A 21,424-nucleotide genomic window follows, 5' to 3' on the forward strand; every position below is an offset into this window, starting at 1 on the left:
ATTAAATGTGAAGGTTCACAGTCTGAAGACAATTTTCAGAAGGATCTAATATTTGATATTTTAACTATTAGCCCATCTCTATCACTTATAATTCTGAACTTCTCTTGTTACAAGTAAACTACAAGCACTGATTGAAATTGTCAGACAGTTCTGTCAAATGACACCCAAACACGATTTGAAAACACATTCCTGCGGAGGGAGCTGGTAGGAACGTTGGGTTGCTCGGTCAATGGCCAGGATCAACGGCAGCGGCGTGGTGTATTCTGCAAATATGCCCGACTGAGGGTGGGCACAAGCCGGCGTGAGTAGGTTAAACGTTGAGTTTTATAAGGGCACCACGGGGTGACCAGCCCCTCCCCACCCAGCCCCTCCCTGCACGACGGACAGACACAATAATCCCCTGTGGGCTGGTGTAACCAGGAGGTTCCTACCAGTATAACACTTAGTTCTATGCCACCACACTCCATACCGCTCCACTTGTGTGCCGATCACTGGAACGTGGAGTCGGTATTTTAAACTTTCCATTTTTTCGGTGGTTACGTTTAATGTGGATGAACTCCCATCGGTTTGGATCAATGGATCGATGCTTGAAACAGTCGGCTGTGCTGGCGTCAGAAACCAAATCCAAAATGTTTACATTCACCCACAAGTGAATTGTTAAAAGGTTAACCGTTGGATCTATTTAACACTTGGAACTCCGCTTACCAGTGGAAAATTTGCGGATGAACGTTGACATTTTTTGTAGGTCGGACCGGACACGCATCTCACCCACCCCTGTGCTCACCACACACATCTCACACATCTTTCACTTCAAAAGACATCCCTGTCACAGGTCGCAACACCCCTTTTTCACACATCTCATACGTGCGCACACTGCTTTTTGTTTACCAATTAGCACGGTTGGTTACGTAAGGTACAAAAGAAGTTTGCATCCACACCTCAACACGCTTTACACATGACACATCACCAGTATCACCGCGCACACCGGTGGTGTGCAAGCCTCATTCCCAACTCCCAATGCACTGCACGGGGGGGCGGGGGGATAAAAGAAAAAGCACTCCGAGGAAAATGGAAACGACTATAAATAATGTTTCCCTGCCAGCAGAAGCCCCCAGTGACTTCCTCCCGCAAACGAGCAGTACTGTAGAGATGAGGCCTTCATGCACCACGTGGACTTGTCGGGCCGGAGACGCTTCATCATGTTGACTTAAATAGAAAAACATTAAGTGCTCGACCTTGTCCATCGACAACACGGTTTGCGAGACGAATTTCACATTCGAGCTATTTCCACAATTATAATGAGCACGGTTGACTACGTACGGTGCGATAGAAGTTCAACATACATACAGAACCTCGTTTTTCCTTTATGGCTCTGTGGTGGCCAATTCCTCTTAATCAACCTTATGACGCAAGCTTTAATACAAACAAAACCCTATACACCACTAACCAGATCACTAACTATTCACCCTTGACTACAACAAATTGTAGTCCTGTATCGGGTGAAATAATCCCCGAGTCTCAAGACACTAACCCTAACCCTGTTTTAAGCCCTTGCTTGGCTTTCCTGCTGCAGCTCCGTCTCGGGTTTCCTTCAAACGACGGTTACTTCCCCGTTGGCAGACTGCGGGGACAGATTCCAGAGGAAGCGTTTGTGACGTGAGCCGGGCGTCTCCCCACTGGGTACCTGCCACTCCCCAGAAGTTCATCATCCCACCCACAGTACCCTTCCTCTCACGTCATCCTTTTTATTTTACTGCACGAGATGAGAATTGTTATTTTGAGCAACTCAAAGTCATTAAAGCTAATCCATTCAATCGGATAATCTCCCACCAGCAAGCCTCTTACACACATTAATTTATATCTACGAGGTAAAGCCCACTGAGCTCTATCGCTTTTTTTCAGAAGTGACCTGGCCACACATGATGAAGCTCATCATAATGACTTACCATTATCATGTGGAAATGTATCGCAGGAGGCAAATCATCTAAATGTGGAGGCAAAAAAAACAGGACCCGGAGAACAATCCACACAACCACAGGGAGAACATGCACTATTCAAATATACAACATGCACTATTCAAATATACAACATGCACTATTCAAATATACAACAGGCATTTTCAGGATCTGGGATCGAACCTGCAGACCAGGTGAGGGACATAACATCTCACCACGACGCCCCCACATGAACGCCAAGATGTGCTCGTTTATTTGTATTATCCCAAATTAATTGTATTAAATGTATTGGAAAATGTAATACAATGTAGATAGTTTTTCTTGTCCATGTTGGCTGTAATTGCGATGTTTTTTTTTTAAAACGTTCTAATAATTGTGACCAGAGTAAATTGTACAAATTAACAATAAGGTACACTCTAAGCGACGGCTGCCAGCTATCACGTTAGCAGAGGCGTCTCAAATTCCAGACCTCGGACCCACATTAACAGTACCAGGGTGTCTTTATTTACTGATCAGCGGGGCGCGTTCAATTATCGTCTAGAGTAGGGGTGGGGAATCTTTTTTCTGCCAAGGGCCATTTAGATATGTATAACATCATTCGCGGGCCAGACAAAATTATCAACCTAAAAATTAGCCTGTTATGTTTGGTCAAACATTTAATTAACTCACCCCTAATGTAATGGCTAGAACTCCTCTTTGGTGAGGTGTGTCATGTTAGCTGGTATTGATGATGTTGCTACTCGCAACTGCTTTTCCAGGTTTACTCCTAGATTTATTGAATTTCGAGTCCTGCCTGCGGTTGCCTTGGCAGGGCCAGACCAAATTATTTCGCGGGCCTTGTACGGCCCGCGGGACGGACTTCCCCACCCCTGGTCTAGAGTTATTGCTTTACTTATTTGAAGGCCACTGTGGAGTGTGAAAAGTCAGTGACTACGGTGGGGATGAGGTCACTGGAACCCAAAAAAACTAATTCGAGCACTGGCTAGTAGACATGACACTGTAAAGTGGGCCAATGAGTGTGTGGTTTTATTCTAGTAAACTTTAATAGGATAGAAACACATGATTCTTGGAAGAAAAAAAACATGGCTTTTACATTTAGCAAAGTAATTTTATTTGCCAATAGCATTGAGGTGAATGGAGCACAAAATGTACAAGTTCACTTTGCGAAATGTGTTTGTGCACACACGTGGTGGAATAAATACGAATTAGCAGAGTCACAAGTTGGCCATTTGGGGCCTGTAATGTCCTCCCTTGTGTCTGGACGGGATGAACTTTTTTTTACGAAAATGGCAGCATATTTGGCGAAACTTTCAATTATATTCGTGTACTTTATGAGCAGGTATAATTTGCATGTCCGTTGTTTTTAAACAAGCAACTAACACGATAAAGCGACAATCTCTGTTAAACCTGGCACTGGTGTTCGTAAGTTCCAGAGCCCTCGGCCTGCCTGAGCCGAGGTCGTTTCTGGCTTCTGCTCAGTGCAACCCAATCGCGGCGGCGGCGGCGTCCAAGCCACGGGAAAACCTCGACAAAACGCAACTTTGTCGTCTTACTCTGCAAAAATATTTCCGCTCGCCATAGGAGGCGGCGATTGATTCCACCTCATCGATGCTGCCACCAACTCGGCCATCGTGAAATTATGGCAAGCCAGGGAGGGCTTCATTTCTCACTAAATATTTTCTGATTTTGCCGCTAGTCCACGGAGAGAGCTTGCTCTGGGTTGGTGACAGCATGTGCAGGTGGGCCCTGTTAGCAGTAACTCCATTCCCACGGGCGACCCGACCTTTAAATGAGTGCTCTTGGACAATGGGGGGGGGGGGGGTATCGGTCTCCCGATGGCAAAAGGTATGTGCAATATCATCACAAAAACATGTTACAAAGAGGCTTAATAATGGCTACAAGAGTTTGTGAGGTTGAGCCACGGACAATTGTCCGCTGCTTGGCGGATACACCTTCGGTCTACAACTTGAGAAACGCAGGTGCGGTACAAAGTGTAACGCTTCCCAACCAGACGGGTAAACACAGTTCGCTGCCTAACTCTAACCCCAGCTTAGACCCCCTGCCCATCCTACACTGATTCGTTATCATCTAACCCTTGTTGCACTTCAACACATCTGCCCCCCCCGCCCCACCTTCTAAAGCATATGAACACACAACATTGACAGACTCGTCTTAACAATATAAGTTAATTCGTAACAAACGCCCTTCGGATAACGTGTCGTCGCAAATGCCGAGTCCAACAAACGGTGCTACACATGGGCCTTTTCGTAAAACTAGTACACAGTTAATTTAGGAATGGTAAATACAAAATAATAATCATAGCAAGGACTACACAACTACCTCAACGGTGAGTACTTTCGGAATTGCGAAAGGGGAGGCGCTCCCTTTCCGTGCGTGCAAGCACACGAATGGCCACATTTTGTCGCTGACAAACGCAAGCGATCTGATCGTATGGAGTATCCCACGTTCGAGACTTTTAAAAACGAGTAATATCTGTACAGCCGATGGACTGGTCGACTCGCAGGAAAGGCTGCTCCCCCTCCATTGATTCCATGGCTACAGCGAATCATCCCGCCCACTAGAGGCTCGCAACAGACCGACCGCCACCTCACTCGCGGCCTTGTCCGTCTCGTCGCAAACCCCGCAGTGGACCTTCCTGTTTGCAGTCAAATTCACTGCTTCCCCCTAAGCTCCCCACCCCTCCCAGCGTGGGGCTTCTCTCTCTCTCCCATATAGCCTCTCCCTGCGGCGAGGCCCCCTTCCTGACTAGAAAAATCCATGTAACGATTCGTCCCCTTCCACGATTGGAGGTCCCTGTTCGTTTCTCTCGGTGTGGTGGAACGAGTGGACCGTACAGTGATTGCAGGGCTGTAACCATACAATTCTTATACGTGCCGTTTCATGCCGTGTATCGCAAGGATAAGAATATAGCAGATTGAAGTGTTACTTAAGATGTAAAGATGCATTGATTCATAAATCAAAATCTATTCTTAGGCTCACAATTACGATTTTTTAATCACATGTTTAGGAATCTATGACTGTTGATGTGAACACGTACGTGTTTGTTTCATGTAAAACCTGTAAATCCTGCAAACTAATGACACCTAAGTTCTTGAATCGAATCGTGACCCTCAATAACAACAAATCATCCAATCGCAGTGGGGATGTGAATTATTACATGCCTACACCAAACCTCTGTCCAGAATTCCCACCTCATTCAATCCCGATTCCTGAAGGGCACGAGACACTAGGGAAAATGTAGGACAATTGTTGCCGGCAATTATCATCAGCAATCATTGTTGCTCCGTTTCTTATTTTAAAAATTTTGTTGCCTAAAAGGTGGACAAATCTGTTCCACGTAGTGATCAAATGTGACAGCAACTTTCCAATCAGATCCGAGACAGAGGTCATATCAAAATCCAAGGGGGGTTTTTACTCAGTAGACCAATCATCATTCAAAGGTCACGCAACGACCCAATGTGGTGTGGTCTGTGGACCAATCATTGTTCCGTCACAATTTTCAACAAAATCATTGGCCAGATAGAACTCCATCACTCTGTGCCACTGCACTACCACAAGTTTGCCAGAACCGGTTGAACGATTGCCCTAATAATCGCCCGAGAGCAGCGTGGCCTTAACTCAGTTGTAGTACACGCGGTAGTAAAGGGTTTTGGAGCGCCACAGCGAATAGGAGTTGTCGAACTTGAGGTGGTAGAGGCCGACGCCCGGGTAGCAGTGCGTGCCACACTGCACCAGCTCGTGGCAGTTGCGACGGCACAGGGGCTCCACCTCGTCGAGGGGCGGCTCCGAGGGGCGGCTGCTGCCCCGCTCCACGTCGCTCACGCCGCCGTCTGCTGTGGCTGCGGCTGTGACGCACACGGGGGGGTCGGGGAGTGGGCATGACGGCGGGATATTGCGTGGAGCGCAACCGCAATGGCCTAACCCTGACCCCTAGCCCTGATGCTTAAACCTAATCCTAACCTGGATCATAATCTGTAACTCTTAAGTTCAATCCTGACCATAACCATAGCCCTGACCCCTAATCCTGACTCCAACCTTGACCCCTAACCTTAATGCCTAACCCTGATCCTAACCGTAAGCCTTATTCATAACCCTGACCCTAAACCTTATTCCTAACACCGATCATAACCCTAATTCCTAACCCTTACTCTAAGCCAAAGCCGAATTCCTAACCCCGAGCCTAATCCCTGACCAACATTTACCCCGGCGCAAACCCACCTCTGACAGGGGCCGGCTCCACCCTCGCCGCTCCCCTGCACGCCCTCGTCATCGTCCTCGTCCTCCTCGTCGCTGGACTCGCTCACGCTCACCGTGACGTCGCAGCCCGGCTCCTCGTTCCACTCGAAGTAGAGGCCGAATGCCAGGTCGTAGCTGTGGGGCCAGCGAGGGAGAGGCTTAGCAGAACTAGTGGCTGCAATTCTCTCCGGACAGAGCGCTGTTCACAAAACACACTTCTCATGGAAACACGTGGAATGGACACCGCCCAATCTATGCCACTTCCCGACCAAGTTGCCTTGACTTGCCCACAGTAAACGTGCTGCGCGTAACCATTGCCGCCCCCACCCCCTAGTTATTGCCCGAGCGTTTATTAAAACCGGCAAAGGCACACGAAGACGTGCTGTGCCCAGCAGCGGACAAGTCTGGTCAGCTTTGTCCTCTGAATACTGATGGCGACCACACGACATACTCGTTACATATTCTTTGTATTCTTTGGTTCTTTCGGTAAAGTCACATAGATAGAAAAAAACAATATACTCAAATTGACCACATGCTCACACACCCAAGACACGCAATGCACGTGCAAAACACAAAAAATCAACATGTGTTACGCACGCATTATCGAACATGACACAACGTGTGGCAACGGGCTGGGTGACTCGTTGGCTTAACGACTGGGTAGTCGACTGGATGGTTGGGAAGCTGGATGGTTGTATAACTGGTTGTATGACTCAGTAACTGTCGAGTTTAGTGGGCGACTGGCTGCCTGGCTGAGTGTAAGGGTGGGAGATTGGGAAATCATAATCTGTGACATATGGAAACTGAAGAAAAAAAGATGGAACGACATGCACGAGCATAAAGAGATGGATGCTTGGAATTACACAGCGAGTCGACAAGAGGAGCACGTGGCTTCGAGGATATACTAAAGTTAGAGACGCCACATTTATCGTGAACAAACGTAAGTGGGCCGAGGCAGGACACGTCGCCAAAAGCAATGATCGCCAGCGGCTGAGACTAAACACGGAGCAGCATCCAAAGCAGGGAACACGCACGAAGGTACATCCTTCGTGGAGAGCGTGCAGTGAATTCCCTGGTGCTAGCTAGACAGATTTCTGCACCGCAGGACCGTGCAAGATGCCGACGGCCTTCATCCAGCAGCGGATCGATGACAAACCAATGATGACGATGACAAGCCAATGATGACGATGACAATGGGCCGCACCTGTCCGTGGCGAACTCCCAGCAGAGGTGCGAGGCCCCGGGGCGGGTGGGGACCCGCACGGTGCCCACCTCGCCGCACCCAATGCGCAGCACTCCGTGCGGCTCCTGCGCCACGCGCGTCTTGAACTGCCGCAGTTCGCTGCTCGTCCATAGCACGGGTGGCACCATTGCGGGTTTTTCTGCTCGGCGGGAGATCGGAGGTCAGAGAAGGGGAGACGGAAGCGGCTCGGTGAGGATTTTTCATTCTCATCACGAGCACCAGCGGCAGAAGTGGCAGTGATAGATGTCGTTATGAGTCCGAGCTTAATGTAAATGTATTTGATGTACAAGTTAAACACGATCTGCCGTGGCTCGCCGTCACTTTAACACCCACGTGACCGCGTGTCCGGGTGACCTTCTTGTGGCAAAGCCAGGCAGGAGGAAACGGGTTTGGGTTCAGACATTGGCGTTTGCAACCGCCGCTCTATCAGGTTTATTCATGTGGAAATATGCATTGATGATGATATTGATGATATTGCTCCTGGAGATTATGATGATTGATGATAAGATTGTTAAAAATTATGAAGTTGTTTATGAAAATGTTAATCAGCACGATAATGATGCTGAACATGATCACCATTTTGATACCATTGGACAATGATGATATTTAAAAATGGTGATGATGATGAAAATTATTACAATGATATTGTTACGATTAATGATTATATATTAGCGTCGATGTACCTTTTTTCAGGGGCATGAGGGTTCCATCAGGGCCCAACACCTTCGCTACCTCACTCTGCATTCGAGACGCAAGATTCACAAATTCCACCACCGCACTTGCGTTAATCGGACACCGTCCCCCAAAGACAAAGATCCCCTGTGTAGCCTTAACAGACTGTTGGGGCAAGTGCTGTTAGCGAGTAGCACCTATGAAGGCCGGCATAGCACACGAGGGGATGGGTGGCCAGCACCACGCCCAGCTGCCTTCGTCTCCCAAATGACGATGATTACACACCACAGTAGGTACTAATTTCAGACTAAGTTCACCTAGCGGAGGCCCAGGACCAGTTCAAATAATAGTCACTGGCGTTGGCCGCGAGCGGGAAGCGAACTCGGGTTGCCGGGTTCGTAGTGCGGTGTACTAACCCGCTCCACACACACACACTCACGTTAACCAGACCCTACCCCCCACACACATTGTTACCACACACAGGCTATGCACTGAGGTGCTTGGCCCATTCCATTCATGAGCACTTGGCATGTGGGAAGAAAATGTAAAACAACGGAGAAACCCCCCCACAAGTATTTTGGGATACCACTGAAACGGTTAGGAAGGAAGTGTAATTGTCTAGTGTGCTTCGGGTTATGGCCAAAGCTGGTGTCTGATTGGATAGTGGGGTTAGGGGTCGAGCTAGTAACCGATTGGAAAGTGTCTGTTGAGTCTGATGCATGCTGAGCTCACCTGAGATTTGCCCAATCCATCCACCTGTCCATGCAGCTCACCTAGGCTGAACACGCACACGTGCGGACAGACAAAAAGACTCGCATGTACGCACACATTCGTTAACATGACCAAAGACAAAGTTCCCCCATATAGCGAGTAGAACCTTTGAAGGCCGGCATGGCACACGAGGGGGTGGGTGGCCAGCACCACGCCCAACCGCCTTTGTCTCTCCAGTGGCGATGTTTACACACCATACCAGGTACTCATTTGAGGCAGTCGACTTTGGGGAGGCCCAGGCCCGGTTCAGATAATCGTCACTGGTGGTGGCCGTGAGCGGGAATCAAACTCGGGTTACCGCATTCATAGCGCAGCGCGCTAACCGCTGCCGCTCCCTACAACAACAGCCATTCGCCACAAAGTGTGCTAGACGAGGTGCTCCCCACACACACACATACAAATACAAAGATCCCCTGTATAGGCTTAATAGACTGTTGGGGCAAGTGATGTTAGCGAGCACCTATTAAGGCCGGCATACATACATACACACACGCGCACACACACACACAGGGGTGCCGATGATTAAAAGGGGTTAGTCTGAACAGCTAATGGGGGAGTGGGGGGGCCTACAGGTGACGTTTTCACAGCTTTTCACAGCCGTCGTGGTTAATGATTAACAGCGCTGAGTGAGTCTCGATTGCTTCGTGCCTGGGCACATCACGGTTTAATGCAATCAGCCACTCACCCACGCGTTAAACAGCACACACAATAATCTGACAGTGAGATTGGTGATCGCTCAACGACGACATAACTAAATTGGAATATGAACAGTTATGAGGGCATGTGGATATGCATCGATATTTCGTTCGATATTCGTTCGATATTTCGTTCGATATTTCTCGCTTCTTGCATTCACGGTTCATGCGCGTGAGGAATTATCTACACTTTATGTAAATTACACGCCGATGTTACATTTAGGCTTGTGTTAACTTACAAAACTGTATGAATGAGACAGGGCCAACAAAAACACAAATGAGATTGTAAAAATAAAACACAATCGATGTTTGAATCGAATTGTCACCCCGAATTGTGACAATTCATTGATCATTGGAGGGCAGGAGGGCAGATTCTGCCGTTTCCATGAGAATGTAGAATTTCCACGAGTCGATCACAAGAATATGAGCACCGCCGTGCAATACTCGGTTGAGAAAGGAGAAAGTGAAATGATTCGTTTGCGAAGTAAACGCAGCCTGAGATTGTTGACATTTACAGAGTCATTAATAGAGCATGGAAATACTATAACTATTTAATCAATACAATATTATAGTAATTAACAAGGTGTGGAAACACATTGATATTTTGAGTCATAATATTATAACAGTTATTAATATTATTGTTAAATAGGTCACGGGGTGACAGACAATGTGACTTTTTGGACTTATTTCCAAACACTTTATTCCAACTGCGCTATTGCTGTCAAGCCAAGGGACGAAGCATCCATTGAGAAGTCTCGTAGAGCAGTGCGTCATCCCATGTTAGAGAACAGCCCGCAGAAGCAGATATCACAGATGTACCTCCGAGGTCCCTTCTGACTTCTTGTAACCTCTCTTTAGCCATACTGGAGGTGCCGCACTTTCTACCTCCCCTGCTATGGAGATGTTATCATGTGGCAGTCAAACCAAAAACATTAGCTTTTAAAGCCTAATGAAACAATAATATAAACTTTATATGATAATTATTGTTGTAGTTAACTAGGATTGGACTGACATTCAACATTGCTATGGCAGGAACGACTTGATCCATAGGACAACCACTTTTGTTTTATCAACCGCGGAAGAACGATGACTGAGCCAACCCCCCAACTAGCATTTTAACCCTTTCCCATTCCGGTGACATAGATGTATGTCATCAGTTTTTCTTCGGAGTTTGTTCCTATGATGTACACGTATGTACGTGTACGTCATCAGAACGGAATCAAAAGATAAACTAAATAAGGAAGCCGTACCGAGACTCCCACAAGGCCATCCGGGAAGGAGTGTGGCAGTTTGGCACCAGCTATCAAAGAGTGTGGTTGTCTCACTACAGTTCTCTGCGGCGAGTACAATGTATTTAAAAACAACAGCACTAAGCTTCTGTAAAAAAAAAGAATGCTAACTGCTTGCGCAATCCGAGATTCAGCGGGGAACGTGACACACCTTACAACTTGCAGACGTCTCGGAATGGGAAAGGGTTAACTCGCTACCTTCCGATTGCAAACATCATCCATAAACTTAATAAACTTAACTCGCTACCTTCCGATTGCAATCATCTTGCTCTACCGCTGACCCATCATAGCAATTAAAACTGCAGCCACAATATCCGCCAGAAATGTACTCTCACAATGATAACAATCATCATAAACTTTTATCGTTGACCCTGCGTCCAGCGACCACTACGACCGCCGTTACGAGAGCACGGGAGAGGCTGGGATCGGGCTCGAACCTGCGCCCTTCGCTCCGCTGGGCGAGCATGTAGGACACGAAGAGCGGGCAGTGAGCGATAAGCAGCTGCGTGAAGTGGGCGCGAGCATCATCCGAAGGGGCCGAGTCGCCCGCGTCCCCCGGCCGCGACCCCGACGACTCGACCTGGGAGCCGGGCACCTCCTCCTCGGCCTCGGCTCGTTCACACGCCGCCTGCAGCCGAGCGCGGTCCTGGGCGCTCGCAGGGAAACCCTCGCCCACGTTGTCTGTGGGAGAGAGCACGGACATGGAGGGAGAGAGAGAGCAGGAGAGAGCAGGGGAGAGAAGAGGGAGAGACCAGGGTGCAGTGAGGATGTGACACTGTATGTGTGATTGTACGAGTGTGGGAGCGGTAGTATCGCAGTTAGCGCACTGCGCTATCAACCCAGCAGCCTAGGTTCGATTCCCGCTCATGGCCAACACCAGTGACAATTATCTGAACCAGTCCTGGGGCTCCCCTAGGTCGACTCAGACTCAACAATACCTGGTGCAGTGTGTAAACATCACCACTGGGGAGACAAAGGCGGCCGGGCGTAGTGTTGGCCACCCACCCCCTCTTGTGCCATTCCGGCCTTCATAGACGCTCGCCAAGAGCACTTGCCCCAACAGTCTGGTATGACTACGTGGGGGATCTCGGCTTTAAATGAGTTCCTGATGCCGCACGTAAACATCACCATTTCATTCCCTACGCCTTCACTTCGCCTCACATTTCGTAAACAAGTCGTATATTACCGAATTGTGTTTAAACCATAAAAAAACACACGTGCCCAGTCGCAGCAGCAAGGTGGGGGGGGGGAGGGTAATGATACGTCATGTAGAAGCACCCTTCCAGCTAAATTAACGGCGCTTGTCGCAGTCAATTCCATAAACTTCCATGACCTCAGAACTCCATGGTTATGGTCACGTAGCAGATGACAATTGATTGTGGATCGAACCATTCTTCACTGAGTGGAGGGTGGGATGGCGGGAGTGAGGGAGTGAGGGGGTGAGCACCGGGCCAGAGAAACCATCCTGCTAATTAACACAGCAGTGAAGCAGTAGGGGGAAAAACCCCGAGATGGGGTGGTTGTGGCCAGGGTGGTTGTGGCCGGCCATGGTCACGCAGCCCATTATGACATCGCGTCTCTAAGCCAGCGCCTTGGAAGCAAGATTGGTGGATCAAAGAAAGAGAAGGCGCAATTGAGCGTTTGACACAAAGCACACCCGCTCGGGAGATGCGGTGGGGTTGTCTGTCGGAGGTGGAAATACAGCAATAAGCATTTAAAAATTACCATGTGGCAACATATAGGATCACTGTTGTCATATAAACAGACAAAAATTCAATTTCCCTAAGTAAATATAATATATATATTACATTTTAGCCTTCTGGATCAATCTGGTTTTGCCTTCTCCGAGTTTCATCAGCAGAGTGTGGCCTGTTAAATAAACGAGGCTATTGGGTTTCATACAACGTTGCTACTTTGTGTTGATGGGCCCCATCGTTTTAAGTGGAGTGCTTTTTGCCAATAATATTTGGAAACTGAGCAGTATTTAATCAAAAGATCTGACACTACTGGTGGAGACCCAGACAATCAATAATGGTCCACAGTTTGCCTGATTAACTAAATGCTGCTGTAAAACCCTTGGACTGGAAGGACAACAAGCGGATGTATTTGTAATAAGGTGTACCAGAGCTTTGCGTGTGTATATAACACAGCAAGTACGTTTCTCAGAGGCTGAGTTTGAGCATTGTCTCTCCGTGTGCACTTTGAAAAATAAGAGATAAGCTCACAATGTCATCCTCTTTTACAAAAACTAGCCCCATGGCGTTCTGCGAGTGAATAATTTTAGAAGCATTGATCCAGTACAAGCAAACTCTGGACCGGTTTCAACATGCAGTATTGCTTCAGCAGTCAGGTTTGCTTTAAATAAATATTTATTTTTAACATTTAAAGAACGCTTATAGTTAAGTATGTTTTCAAACCTCAACACTTCATAGTCCATGAAGAGAAGCCAACATTTAACCCGAAGTGACCCTGGCAGAAGGCAACTGCTGCCTTGATATAAGCTGTCACCAACGTATGAATAACGCTTATTGATTAAGCAGCCCAGAGAAGTGGGTACATAACGTGCACCATACCATACTTTGTTTACGAAAATTGATTTGCGAACCATAAACAACTCGTAAAACTATACTACAAACCAACTGCCATGCACAAGGCACTTTGCCATGGCTGGGACATACATTCAGGGTACAGCGACAGGCGATGGTGTGGCACCCAGAGGTTACAGACTAAGCGGGTGGAGGGGGGGTGTGAAATACCTCAAGCCCGATTCTAGTGGTGGTGGTGATGAAAGTGTACAACCGATCCTCGCAACTACTGTGGAATCTGGCAGAAGGAAGGAAGCAGCAACTGAGAACTCTGCGCCTTCATCTTTTCGCGGCTGCACGTTTTAAGAAATTTCAGTCTGTTGTTGCTATGAGTCAAACATTCTGGACTGTCCTCTCTGCTCTGACAGAGGGGCCATTGCCAGGGATACTATTTCCCAAGGCGTACTTGTCACGATGTGTGGGTTCCACGGCGAGTATATACCACGGTGTGTGCCACAGTGTGTGTGCAAATGTGTGCGGAAGCGGTGACCCGAGTTCGATTCCCGCTCAAGGCCAACACCGGTGACGACTATCTGAACCGCGGTTCTAGGTCTTCCCTAGGTCGACTCAGCCTCAAACGAGTACCTGGTGCCGTTGTGTAAACATCGCCACTCGGGAGACAAAGGCGGTCGGGCGTGGTGCTGGCCATCCATCCGCTCGTGTACCGTGCTGGCCTTCATAGGTGCTCGCTAATAAAACTTGCCCCAACAGTCTGTTAAGGAAATTCGGTGGAACTTTATCTTTTGTCCCACTGTGTGGGGGAGTGGTGGCGTAGCGTTTAGCGATTTGCGCTACGAACCCGGCAGCCCAAATTCGATTCCAGCTCATGACCAACACCATTGACGATTATTTGAACCAGTCCTGAGCCTCCCCTAATTCGACTCCGCCTCAAACGAGTACCTGGTGCCGTTGTGTAAATATCATCATTTGGGAGACAAATGCGGCCGGGCGTGATGCTGGCAACTCACCCCCTTGTGTTCCACGCTGGCCTTCACAGCACTTTCCACAACAGCCAGTTAAAGGCTATACGGGGGATCTTTGTCTTGTGAAATGGTGCGAGTTCCCGGTGGCAAACGCTTTCTGAAAATAACTCATGATTGCCGTGTCCCAGAGCGGGATCTCAGAGCAGAGGTCCCCCTACACCCGTTGGCTCACGTAAAGTGCAAGGCTTGGTTCAAACATCGGTTGGCGTAGATTACCATGATTATAATCATTGTTACAATGACCATCATCATAATCATTACCATCATGATCACCATCCTCCACAAATTCATCATCAATGCCATGAATACTACCATCGCCATATGCCATCACAATCATATCATTGCAATCATCACCACCCTCATTTCATATACATCCTACATTTGTGCAGATAAGAAAAAAGGTTTTCAAAAAATACATTTATGCTATCTCGAGACTTTATATATATGTGACAAACTGGCAAGTGTTTTTTTTACTGGGGATTTTTTTCTCCATGCGGTTTCCAGTCACGCGAAAACAAACAATTTTAACAACCAGATTGCAAATTCACACACCACCCTCGACAGTGGCATGGTAGAGACACTACTTCCACTGTGTACACGCACACGCCTCTCGCCCCCCATTCGTGTCCACGTACGCTGCTTGTTCCCGTCTGCTCCACGCTTAGAATCACTGGGTACGAGATGTTACTCCACTTGTTCGCCTTTTGTGGTCAATATACAAGCAGGTTTTTTTTGCATTTTCCACTCAAACGACCGTTCGTCTCTCACCATCTGAGCTTCATTGCTACACATATGCCTGCGCCACGCTGTTTGAGAGCACCCTATTCAGGTTGATTATGTTTTTGTAGATCACACACACACACGCCCAATATGACCGTATTGGTCTCAAACCCACTGTTGAGGACGATGGTGATATGATGCCCATATCACCAACACATTCTTAGACTGAATCTACCTCGTGGAGGGCCCAGGTTAAGAAGAAGGCGTCCAAGAGGACTTCCACCGCAGCGATGGAACATTGGCATCTATTCGTGTGGCAGGTACATCACAGAATCGTTACCCCCACCTCTGATTAGAAGAGTTGGCTACGTGAAGGTGCGCAACACGTTCCTTCGGAGTGGGCAGGTAGGAACTTGGTCGGACAGCGCATTCGTGCACGACAGACAAATAATCCCTGGTGGGCAGTGTGGAACCTGTTGTTCCTACCTGTAAAATAAGTTCAACCTCCATACATACGAGAGAGATGGCGGCAACTTGGGAGGCCTTCATCCAGCAGTGGATTTGCTCAAAGTATGGTCGTCATTGTAAGCGAAATGAACAAACCGCTGTGACACGGTTCCAATCTCATGTCATCTCCCACAATGTTGGCCGCACACGCTGTTGAGTCCGGTCCTGGGCTGCGAGCACCTATTAAGGCCACAGTGCTGCACAGGTGGGGTAATGTTAAGAGGTGGTGGTTGACGGTGGTATTCGTGAGGCCATAACAATACACACACACACAACAACCGCCTTTATGTCCAACCCATAGATGGCCACCGTTGTCAAGTATGGTCAAATAACCCGCACGGACGTGGGGAAGCCCTGATCCAGCGGTGGATTGACACAACGATATGCACAGTGCTAATGTTTATGAAAACCCTACAGGCGCATACCCATATGCCAAGCCAACCTGGGTAATGTCCACTCAGTTTGGATACTATTTATCCATTTGGAGTGGACGATGATGATGATGTTTATGATGTTAATTTTAAGCAAGGAATGGAAGCTCACTGCCATCGAAGACAAAGAGATCAATGTGTGTAGCTATACCACTCTGTTGGGTGGGGGGGACAGGACACGTGCAGTTTGCGAGCACCTATTAAGGGCCTGTAACGGTACAACTACACCAGGGCGTGGCTGTAATCAGCACCACGTCCACCCGTTTTTGAAAACCTTTGATGGTTGATGTTTTACTAAACCATTACCGTGTATTAATTAATAATTTAAGGGCCGAGGTGTCATCCGTCCCTCCATCAACCCGGTTGAGAGACCCAGGGACAAATTCGCATACCAAAAAAATCAACAGGTTTTGATGATGTTCACTATGATGGTGGTGATGATGCTGCTGATATTGCTGCTGTTGATATTGTTGTCGATGATTATTGCCATGTTGTTATTTATCTGTACGATTATTTTGTTGTTTATGATGATGGATATAACGATCGTGTTGATGTTTACGATTGTATTGATGTTGAAGATGTCGATAGTTATATTGCTGCTGCTGATGATGTTTAGTATGTAAACGTTGTTCATGACGACCATACTAACGATTGTAGTTATGATGTGGATTATTGTGTTTATTACGGATGATAATGAAGATGACCATGAACGACGAACCATGGACAGGAATAGAACCAGTCTCCAAACCCCCCACCCCAATAGAATCGATCACACGCTCACACCGACACCACTAATCAACCACCACTCGCCACACGCAATTAACTAATAATCAATTAGAGAGAGGGGTGGAGGAAGAGGCCCTCTCTGCTCACCTTTGTAAAACCGCAGGGCGAGGACGAAGAGCTCCCTCCGAGGGATGCCCCAGCGCTCCTCAAGGGCGGCACCCTCGCTGCGTGCCGCCAGAGTCGGCAGGCCGTCGGGCGCAGCGTTACCATGGCCGGGGCCTTGTACGTCCGTGCTCTGCACCGTTAGGGAGGCGGTGGCGGCCTCCAGCATCTGCATGGCGCCCTCCGTGGCCATCGTGTCCCGTGTTCGTCTCCCCGCGTCTGTGTCACAGTCGCCCTCTCTCCGTGTGCCTTGTCGCCCGGGCTGTACAGTGGATCGCCTTCCTTCCTTCCTGTCCTAGATCCGCCTCGATGTTGCCTCACGAATCCTGCCTGCCTCTCTCTCTGTGTCTCTCTCTGTGCCTCTCTCTGTCTGTGTCTCTCTCTGTGTCTCTGTCCCTCTCTGTCTGTGTCTCTCTCTGTCTCCGTGTGTCTCAAGCTCCCTCCCCGGTCTCTCTCTCCACGCCCTTCCCCTCCGTCTTTGTTTCTCTCTCCTCTCCCCCCCACCACCACCACCACTTCTTCCCAAGGCTTGTCCCTCTCTCACGCATGCATCTGCGCCTGTCTCCTTGTTACAAACACCGCCACACACTCACACCACACCACTCACTCACCACGACCCACCGCTCCCGTGTCCGCGTAATATTCCTCTCTTACGACGTCTTCCTTCGCCTACGTGTACCACCAGGCGCCGCACGTCCGCCTTTGTCTCTCTCTCTCTGTGTCTGTCTCTGTGTGTCTCTCTCTCTGTGTGTGTCTCTCTCTGTGTCTCTCTCTCTGTGTGTCTGTCTCTGTGTCTCTCTCTCTGTGTGTGTCTCTCTCTCTGTGTCTGTCTCTCTCTCTTCCCCGTGTCGCCTTCTCGGTGTCTCCCCCGGCTTTGGTGACGTGACCGGTGCCGGCAGGAGGATGGTTGATGATGGTGGTGGTGGTAAGAGGGAGGAGGATGGTTGATGATGATGATGGTGGTAGGAGGATGGCGGTGGTGGTTGTGGGGCGTGAACGCCGCTGCCTCTTGAGCGGGAGGGGGGAGGGAGGCTGGAGGGGGAAGTGATGGAGGCAGCGCGGTGACTCCCTCGCTCAGCCGCTCACTCTGCCCGTCTCGGTGGGGGTGGCTGGGGGCGAGGAGGGGGCGGGGCGAGGAGGGGCGGGGCGAGGAGGGGGGGGCGAAGGGGGGGCGAGGAGGGGGGGGGCGAAGGGGGGGGGGCGAGGAGGGGCGGGGCGAGGAGGGGCGGGGCGAGGAGGGGGGGGCGTGGAGGGAGGGGGGGCGAGGAGGGAGGGGGGGCGAGGAGGGGGGGGGGGCGAGGAGGGGGGGGGCGAGGAGGGGGGGGGGCGAGGAGGGGGGGGGGCGAGGAGGGGGGGGGGCGAGGAGGGGGGGGGGGCGAGGAGGGGGGGGGGGCGAGGCGGGGGGGGGGCGAAGAGGAGGGGGGGCGAGGAGTCTCGTGAGCCAACGAGGACCCGGCCCTAAGACTTTTTTTAACGGAACAACAAGAAGTGCTCACTCAATGAAGCGCGCGGAGAGATGATGGTGATGATGGTGGTGGTGGTGATGGTGGTGGTGATTATGGTGGTGATGATGATGATGGTGGTGGTAATGATGGTGGAGGTGATGGTGGTGGTGGTGATGGTGGTGGTGATGGTGATGGTGAAGATGATGGTGGTGGTGATGATGGTGGTGGTGGTGATGATGGTGGTGATGATGACGGGGGTGATGGTGGTGATGATGATGATGGTGGTGATGATGGTGGTGGTGATGGTGGTGGTGATGATGATGGTGGTGGTGATGATGACGATGATGGTGGTGATGATGATGGTGGGGATGGTGGTGGTGGTGATGATGGTGGTGGTGGTGTTGGTGATGCATCCTCGGGGTTCCACCGTGAGTCGTAAAGAGGAGCACGCCGATTAGACTCGTACTGTTAAAGATATAAAGGGTGTTTCGGCCCCAAGGGGATGATGAGCCCCCCCCCCCCCCCCCCCCCCATGGTAAATATGAATGTCTTGAGTGGCATTTGCCAAGAGATGGAATTAATTTGCGTGCGACGAGGACGCGTCCACCCGCGGAGATGGAGCCGTGAAATCAGCGTCGTGTGATGGTGCTCGGTGGATTGTGGATTGACCATGGCCGATGATTATAAGGGGTGCTTTAAGAGGTTTATTCATGAGTGGGAGCTTTCTCTGGAAACGTGTTGGGTTCCTTAGTGTAATGCGCAATGCATAACATGCATAACATTCACACATCAACTCACACTTGCTCATTCACTCACCCAGCCTCCTGTTAGCAGGGTTGGCTACATACGGTGCGAAAAAAGTTCAAAAGGTTTCCAACATATATGTCAACACATTCGTCTTCTTGTACAGGGAAATTGAGGTTTTTAGGTTTCAATACGGGCAACATTCTATTTGTCTATTTGTGTTTCTCCCTTGTGATGGGACTTTGTAGGATAAACGTTAAAAAAATGTCAGGACACGGGGTGACCAATAAAGTCTTAATTGGTCTGTAATAAGGTAGAGGTTTGACGTCTATGATACAATCTTACCCATACTCACATACTCCCTCACCAAGACCTGATATCCAAACACCTCGGAACTCAGCCAACCAGCCACTCACCGAATCGTTCACCAATCACATATATACACACGCACTCATAACTCAAGCTCATTAAATAAATAAAAAACACATTTTACTGGTAGGAACCTCCTGGTTACACCAGCCCACTGGGGATTATTGTGTCCGTCCGTCCGTCGTGGAGGGAGGGGCTGGGTGGGGAGGGGCTGGGTGGGGAGGGGCTGGTCACCCCGTGGTGCCCTTATTAAACTCAATGTTTAACCTACTCACGCCGGCTTGTGCCCGCCCCCACAGTCGGGCATATTTGCGGAATACACCACGCCGCCGTTGACCCTGGCCATTGACCGAGCAACCCAACGTTCCTACCAGCTCCCTCCGCAGGAATGTGTTGCCCACTTTCTCCCCCAATGCCTCTCACACAACTCAATCACCGAATGATGCACAATCCAAACAATTACGCAATCACTCGCTCACCCGTCGCAACAATGATGTGTTCACTCACTCAACCGGCTACCCGAAGTGACAATCGCTCAGTCACTCATCTTAGCAAGACAAACAATTCCACACCGCATGTTCATGTTCTCACCCGTCCGCTTTTACATCACACACCTCCCACCCGACACTCCAACTTAAACGATTACGGCAACACGTAGGCTTTTGCGACCAATATTATTCCTGATGAAGTCCTCACTCGTACATATTTTGTGGGTTTTCTCTACAACAGACAACCGGTTTTGCTAAAGTTGTGGAACAAATTGGCACGTTTTGTTAACGTGACAAAACTTGATAATGTTGGCTGTGTCGGGTGGAAGTGGATGTACGACACATTTACATTCACGTGATGTAACTCACGTTTTATTACCACCCACACAATTAGATATCCACTTACACTCGCTCACCCAACCATCGCATCAATTACCCCACTCATCCACCCCCTACACACACAGACCCACACACCTCGCACCCTTTGAGGTCCGCTGGCTCGGATCGATTCACAACCTTTGGAATCCCGGGCCTTTGACCTTAACCCATCCGAGTTCGATCCCAGTTGGTGGTTTGTCACACAAATTCGGTGTCAACAACCGACATTTCCCTCCACCCCACTGTGGGTGGTGTCGTGATGGGAGCTGTCCGTTCGTTGCCTGTGGGATTTTATTTAATACATTTCTTCTTCCATGACGTCGAGATGAAATTGCTCGCTCGATAATATTTTTTGCCAAGTGACGTGGATGATGTTCGCATGCGAGATGCGTGGCACAATCGTAGCATGGATAATGCGCACAGATTTCACTCACAGACGTGGGAAACCACAGAGCAAGCGGGAAGGCATTCACGAATCACGGTGGTTGCTGCCTTGGGGCTATTATTGGTGGAATGTTCTGGCCAACTCGATGAACGCGAGTTTATACCCGTTGGAGGAAAACCGGAGATCCCGGGGTAAAAAATAAGTAATGTTTAAAAATACTTTTTTTTTTAAACACGCTTTAATGAAATGTACCGTACTGGTAATGGCAGAACTCCACGACTCCAGGAAGTGGCCCCGAGGCTTGCCATAAGCGTGGTGATTTACAGCCAACGTAAGTTGAGCGTGGACAATTAGACCTAAGCCGAAACATAACATATAAAAAAGATGGTTTAAAATGTTTTTTTTTTTAGTGATAGAATATAGTATTGTCATCAGTATGACGTAAGTATACCAAGTTTGCAGTCGATACCACATTGGGAATTGGGTTAAAATTTAGTTACAAGATTTGAGGATACGACAACAAGAACCGACAGTGAGTTAATAGAAAGCGTGTAAAAATATTGTTTAAAATATATATTTTTCATTTTTTATGATAGAATATAGTATTGTCATCAGTAAG

The 21,424-nt window shown here is 49.0% G+C and overlaps 1 protein-coding gene across 1 annotated transcript; it reads right to left on the reverse strand.

Moving 5' to 3' along the window:
* Positions 1-3,042: 3,042 nt before the first annotated feature.
* On the reverse strand, positions 3,043-18,015 carry LOC133341394 (Golgi resident protein GCP60-like). Its single transcript, XM_061549961.1, has 7 exons — positions 16,982-18,015; positions 11,320-11,563; positions 8,860-8,905; positions 8,139-8,193; positions 7,417-7,594; positions 6,202-6,347; positions 3,043-5,821 (listed from the first exon to the last, which is right to left on the reverse strand). The coding sequence occupies exons 1-7, from the start codon at positions 17,187-17,189 to the stop codon at positions 5,595-5,597; spliced, it is 1,104 nt and encodes a 367-aa protein (XP_061405945.1). The 5' UTR covers positions 17,190-18,015; the 3' UTR covers positions 3,043-5,594.
* Positions 18,016-21,424: the final 3,409 nt, after the last annotated feature.

This window comes from Lethenteron reissneri, chromosome 11 (genome assembly GCF_015708825.2).
Source record: "Lethenteron reissneri isolate LAM-NWPU_2019-01 chromosome 11, ASM1570882v1, whole genome shotgun sequence".
Classification (NCBI taxonomy): domain Eukaryota; kingdom Metazoa; phylum Chordata; class Hyperoartia; order Petromyzontiformes; family Petromyzontidae; genus Lethenteron; species Lethenteron reissneri.